This window comes from Neodiprion fabricii, chromosome 3, assembly GCF_021155785.1.
Source record: "Neodiprion fabricii isolate iyNeoFabr1 chromosome 3, iyNeoFabr1.1, whole genome shotgun sequence".
Taxonomy (NCBI): Eukaryota; Metazoa; Arthropoda; class Insecta; order Hymenoptera; family Diprionidae; genus Neodiprion; species Neodiprion fabricii.
In genome coordinates, this window is record NC_060241.1 from 21,718,339 (window position 1) to 21,724,948 (window position 6,610).

The 6,610-nt window shown below is 34.3% G+C and overlaps 1 protein-coding gene across 3 annotated transcripts; it reads left to right on the forward strand.

The window, feature by feature from the left end:
* Positions 1-770: 770 nt before the first annotated feature.
* LOC124177783 (vesicle transport protein GOT1B) lies at positions 771-6,268 on the forward strand. Of its 3 annotated transcripts, none has more exons than XM_046560584.1 (5): positions 771-1,150; positions 1,296-1,387; positions 3,269-3,447; positions 3,935-4,055; positions 6,169-6,268. In XM_046560584.1, exons 1-5 carry the CDS (start codon positions 1,126-1,128, stop codon positions 6,175-6,177), a joined length of 426 nt encoding a protein of 141 aa, XP_046416540.1. In that variant the 5' UTR covers positions 771-1,125; the 3' UTR covers positions 6,178-6,268. The 3 variants fall into 3 exon arrangements, with proteins under 3 accessions (XP_046416540.1, XP_046416541.1, XP_046416542.1); XM_046560585.1 differs by having other exon boundaries at positions 772-1,150; positions 3,935-4,102; XM_046560586.1 differs by having other exon boundaries at positions 772-1,150; positions 3,935-4,071.
* Positions 6,269-6,610: the final 342 nt, after the last annotated feature.

Here is a 6,610-nt window from a genome sequence, read left to right on the forward strand (position 1 = left end):
CTACGTTCATCCTAGATTTTAGGTAAAAAAAAAAAAAACGCGAAAACCGTGCATGTGTTACAAAAACTGTATTTGAAGCTTACATGTTCGTATGCATTGTTCTTTGATTCAATGAACGAAAAATAGTAGAAAATGAAAAACGTGAGCGTTCATGCTAGGCCAAACAAAATTGTCGTGAATTCGACATCTCAACAGTGAGGCTGCATGCTATAATAATAGCGTTGTTTTCTGACTGAACTTGCACTGAGTGTGATTTTCGGATTTTCCTAGGAATCCTAGGATATTGTTTTTACTATTGATTGAAAACTGGGAAAATCGGACTCAGAGTGCCGTCCCACGTGAACGACAGTTCGACAGATTACGGAACAACTGAACGAAATATCTAATAGTTATTTTGAGAATTCCGTTCCATAAACTATTTTGCCTCATGTTCCATGCTATGTATATGCGTGCACTATAATAGTTCAGTGCTCCTATGTGGCAAATTTTGAACAAAATCATTGTAATTCTGCCATATTCAATTAACGAAGGGTATCTCTGCCCAAGGTACATTCCTTCGAGTACAATTTCGGTTCGACACTTTAAAGTTGTATTATTGTCGAATTTTAATCCAATTTTAAATCTGAAATAAACATCAAAGTTGAAATCGAAATTCAAATCCTTCATTAATTTCAAAACCTGAAATGTCGAGTCTAACTCTTAATTTGTCCGGAATTGACTATTAGGACGCCACAGTAACATTGGAATACGCCTAGCGGCATCACATCAGACTTTCGAATCAGTAAACAATCCTCGCCAATCTCTGCTTCCCGATCGTAAATTGTAAATGCGTGCTTACCGTCTTTTCGATGGCATCTGTTCTGAAACAAATTTCGGTTCACGTTGCTTCGAGCGTTATATAAAATAGCTATTAATTTCTCAAGTTGAGTAGCAAATTCACGGTAAATAACCTGTGGTTACCTATATCTGTATTGAACAAAAGTCATTACAATAAAAAATGGGCACATCATAACGAATGACGTGGATACAAGTTAGATTAGGTTAGGGTTGGTTGATAGGTGGCACCCGTGTGGCAATAGTTTAAAATTTGCGTGGGGATAGTTATTAAATTTATTTATTGCAAAGATGTTTGAAATCACGGACACACAAAGTGAGTATTATGATACGGAAATGTCTGTTGTTTGAAATTTCTTGAAATTTGTTCACTCACCTCGCCCCTGCTGGACAAATGTTTTTAGAGACTCGTTTACCCGATATGTAATTGACAGATTGAGAGCGAATGGTTTTCTTTCCAGAAATCGGAGTAGGTCTAGCCGGATTTGGGATAACGTTCCTCTTCCTCGGCGTGTTGCTCCTCTTCGACAAGGGTCTTCTGGCTATTGGAAACGTGAGTTGGAATCTTCCAAATAATGAGCTTGTAGGTTACGAAATGCTGACTTGATGATGACAGTGCTTATTAACAGTAGATAACTCTGATCTCGCAATTCGTAAACGTACGGTATCAAACTTTTTTTTCCAAAACCCACACCTGATCATTCAACTATCCATTTAATTAGTGGGTGATTTTACAAATTGCAATTGCTCATGTGTTTGACGTTCAAACTTTTATTTGAACGAAAATTTCAATGAGCCAAAAGTATGTCAAACTAATTGTTTCACACCACTTTTTCACTATGTACGACACTTAGAAAAAAAATGTAATTTCTGGATTGATCAAAACTGCAATCTTATTTTGAAATGAAGTTGACTCTAGTTGAAGTTAATGTAGCAAACATGAATCAACAAACTGTCACCGCAAGTTGGCAATGAAGATAAATTATAAAATTCAAATCTTAAATAACTCTTCTTTGTCATCTTCTTGGAGCAGCCCGGCTAAACTGCGTGAACTCGTGTGGAGCTATTTTATTTCATGAAATTTGACCTAATTTGGGTTGTTCTGATGACTCCGTTGTGCAAATAACTCAACAAAACAGGATTTCCATTCTCAAATTTACAGCGATTGCGCTATAGTAATGTAGAATAGCGGTATGAGTGAGTAGAGGAGCAAGTGAGAGAGATGAGTGAGAATAAAGAACAGATTGCTCGAGGGATAAAAAAGACAGAGAAAGTAGTGACCAATGAATTTTTTGTCAGGTAGTAGTAAAATGTCATAGTTATAGATTAGTTTGAACATTATTATTCTTACAATAAAATATATACTTGTGAGAATGTGACTGAAACACGTGCGTTTTAAATAGGAAAATCATTTCTGTCGGGGGGTGGGTTAGAGTTAAAAAAAAAATCTAAAAATTTCGGGAATTGCTGTCAACATCCTAAATAAGGACCACCCTAGTATATATATAGGGCATTCCATGTCAAACCGACCTGAATCTGAAACTTGATCTCTCCGATTTGACTCATGATTATTGATATGGTTGTTTTGACTCTTGAAAGCACTAATTATTGTTCAGATTTTTCGATATATTGGAAATAACTACAATTTTGAAAACGAACATATTGATTGCCACAATTTAAAAAACTGAAACAATCCTGAAAAATCATGTATCACATGTAAAAAGTTTTTATCTTTGAGCCACAGTGGCCCGCCATTTCCTTCTAATTTTTTTTTGAGCGTTTATCAAACAAATACAAAAAAAAATTAAAACAAAGAGTCAGTTCACGATGGGTAGCTGCTCACACATTTTTATACGTACACCAGATATTCGAGAATTTTTTCAAAACTTCCCCTTTTCCGAAATTTGAAACAAATTACTTCCAAAAAAAAATTCCCAGAATTAGGAGAAAGAGTCAGTCCATCATGGGCTGATGCTTGAACATTTGTACATGTAACACTAGATTTTTAACAACTTTATCCATATTTTTAAATTGTGGCGATCAATATGGTCACTTGCAAAATTGTAACTAATTCCAATGGGACGAAAAATTTTGAAAAAACATTTATGGTTGAAAGAGTCAGAACAATCATATATAAAGATCAAGACAGAAAAATCAAATTTCAGATCCAGGTCGATTAGACTTGGAATACCCCATTAACAAAACGTGCGTGTAGGTCAGAGCTTGGGTGTGGTTCAAGAGTACTTGAGAAAATGTGAGGGTCAGTGTATTGAGACAAGAGTAAAATGCGTTGGACGTGAATAGAGTAATTCGGTTTGATCTCTTTATATTGTAAATTGCGTTGTTTCACAGTCATCTAATTTGTTCTTCCTCATGTATCCTACAGTAACATGACGATTTATAATCGGGTTTTGTTTATTCTTTGGATTTACAGCTCCTGTTCATTTCTGGTCTCGGATGTGTCATCGGACCTCTCAGAACTCTGAACTTCTTCTTTCAGCGACACAAATTAAAAGGCAGTGCTGCATTTTTAGGTGGTATTTTTGTTGTACTCCTGGGCTGGCCCTTGGTTGGCATGATAATTGAAACCTATGGTTTTGTTATTCTGTTTAGGTGAGTATAAAATTATTTTTAACATTAAAATTCACTCAAGTTAGGTGACTGTCTTGAGAGAAAGCGAGAATCCAGAAATAATTGTATGCCTTTCTGATTTTCCAAAAGAGACTTATGTCACTTTTCGTCGATATCTGACTGATAAATTATTTTTTCCCTGACCCGACCTAATGAATGAACACATTTGAAATTTATAGTATTTTGATTGCTGACGCAATTTATATTTGGAATGTAATATCTGAAAATCAATATGCATAATAATGACTAATTACATAAACAAGCGTTTTCCAGTCACGTATGATGTTTACTACAACAATATTTCACAATTCCGATTCAGCCGATAAATTTACTCTGACCGGTAATAACGAAATATCTAAACATTTCCCTAATTCCTAAATTTTGTCTAGTCTGTAGTTACAATGAGACATGAATCTGATTATTGAGAACTGATTTTGGTTCATTATTATTATTATTATTATTATTCCAGTGGATTTTTGCCAGTGGCAATAAACTTCCTTCGAAGAGTACCAATCCTTGGGACATTTTTGAATATGCCAGGAATAAGCAGAGTGCTAGACATGCTGGCTGGTGACACAAACAGAACTACAGTATGACCTTTTCAAGGTTACTTAAAATAATTTCGCTCAACCATACTGTAAATATATATTACACCATAATTTCGTTTTCCATCGACACCATTCTCTCTTATCTTTTCTTTGTCATTCCATCTTTTCTACAGATGAATAATACTGATTTGTCAAATGCGATTAATCTACGTAATATAACATAGTCAACATAAGCTGATGGCGAGCTTGATATTGAGCAGAAACCTAAACTGTCAACCATTCTTGAAAAAAAAACTCAAAAAATAGTAGTTTGTATAATTTGACACATTCCTGCTTTACTAGCAACTAACCAAAGAAGGAAAGTGAGAATAATCAAAACAAATTCTGTAACGATTTGCAAAATCAAAAACGATCGCTTCTTAGTAGTTTCACATCAGAATGGAACCACCCATGGTTTTATGGATAAATCGGGTTTCGCTTCCTTGTAAATTACAAATTACTACCCATCACTCATAACTCATTAGTAAAACTAAGTATCAACGTGTACTATAATTTCGAATTGTGGATTTGATCACCTCGGATAGTTCCAGTTATAAGATTTTATTTGACGTTGTAATTTAATTATCAAAATAGCAGTTTAATTTATTTCGGGTATTTACATTAGTGAAGGTATATCATCTTCTAATGATTGCTGTGTATCTGAATCGATTGATATGAGCTTACTGAACATTCGTTTCTTTAAATGATATTGAAACTTATTTGTCTAAGAATATCACACAAAAAAAACATTGTAATAATCAGAGTTTGTGTTTAGTAGGATGGTCCTTAATAGGATTGTCTTTGAATTTTTATGCACCCAGGAGCTTAAACTCTTTCAAATCAAATAGTTAAAAATGCCCTGAAAATTTGAACTCCCTATATCAACTCTAATTGTAAGGTAGTTTGCTTTGTGATCGAAGTATCTTATGGAAATAATATGGGAAAAACTTTTCTTCCCAGTATATAGTTTATTGTAAGAGTAATAATGTTCGAAAAAATCTGTAACTGCGAGATTTTAGTGGGCATTAGTGCTACTATCTGAAACAAAATACACATCATTACACAGAGCGGTGACAGTTTTGTTCAAATAAAATGCCTCACTTTTCCCTGACGTTTCCTGTCAAAAAATGTACAATTTCCTGCCTTCTTCGCACGAAACTTGGGTAATGTTGGGCAACTTTTATCATCAAAAGCTCCAGAAGTTATGCACCTTGAATAAATAAATTTGGATCTAAAAAATAAATAGTATTGCTTCGTTTCACCAAAACAATTAGAAATTGAAGCTTTGCTTAGCTGAATTTACGAAGCATAATCGAAGTTTTTAAACGATTGATAAAGATAGTACATTTTCTCGTATGGCCCATCATAATTCCCTGACTTTTCCCAATAGAGGAAATTAATTCCCTTCTCAGTTTTCCCGGTCTGTCGCCGCCCTTTCATACCAGGTTGTTTAGACGAATTGCACTTCTTTGAAATAAAAAAAATTGAGATTTCAGGTAGTAGCACTAATGACCACTAAAGCCTCGCAGTTACAGATTTTTTGGAATATTATTACACTTATAATAAAATATGTACTGAGAAAAAAAGTTTTCCCATGTTATTTCCATAAGATACTTCAATCACAAAGCGGACTATTCTACAGTGAGAGTTGACATAGAGAGCTCAAATTTACAGGGAGTTTTATTCTATTTATTTGAAAGCGTTCAAGCCCCTGGGAGCATAAAAATTCAAAAACAACCCCATTAAGGACCACCCTAGTGTTAATACAATACACGTAAAATTAAATTAGTACATTGAGGTAAAAATCATGTAGCAAGTATATACAGTTCGCTGGCACGGAAATGAAATGTGTCATTCTTTTAAAACGCGAGTTGAATACCATAAAATGCCACCTGCATGTGTGCATTGAAAATAAACGAGATTTTCCATTCAGTTCACATCATTTCTATTTTAAATCTCGTTGGCAACTACAGGTTCAATCCATTTGCTACAATGATAATTAATTTACCTCGCCAAGCTTGAAAATAAATTAGCAAAAATGTACGCTACTATGCTATTTTTAAATCCATTCATCAGGTAACAATTGCCTTCATTATTATTAATGTAATTGTTTCAGGAATTGTAAGATTATTAAAAACAATCCTAATAATCTTCCAGTGTTCGCGCATACATAACAATGTATTGACGTTTTGGAAAAATGTATATTGTGGACAAAACATAATTAGTTTATTCTCTCTGAGACCTCTCACGATTCGCGTCCTCTGGCTAATGTTAATTGTGTGTATGTGCTAAAGAATTATCTACAGAACCAGTAAGTATTACCCCAAAATATTAATTACAACATTTATTTTGCCTGTATTGCATAACTACGTTCAGATACAACTGAATATAAGGTCTTGAGGCTTCCGCAGTTGGCATTTGAGATGCCGCCGCGTTTAGAAATGGTTAAACTGCAATGCTTATGCAACGTCGGCAACAAACCGTTTCCAAACGTGGCTCCATCCCGGAAACCCAGTCTTATTCACAACTGAATACATCAATTTTTGTAAAATAAATAT

What these genes read in the sequence shown, in the direction of transcription:
- LOC124177783 (XM_046560584.1), top strand. Translation starts at nt 1,126, where the DNA reads ATGTTTGAAATCACGGACACACAAA. An exon ending in TGAAATCACGGACACACAAA is followed by an intron (nt 1,151 to 1,295) that starts GTGAGTATTATG and finishes TTTTCTTTCCAG; the next exon opens with AAATCGGAGTAGGTCTAGCC. An exon ending in GTCTTCTGGCTATTGGAAAC is followed by an intron (nt 1,388 to 3,268) that starts GTGAGTTGGAAT and finishes TTGGATTTACAG; the next exon opens with CTCCTGTTCATTTCTGGTCT.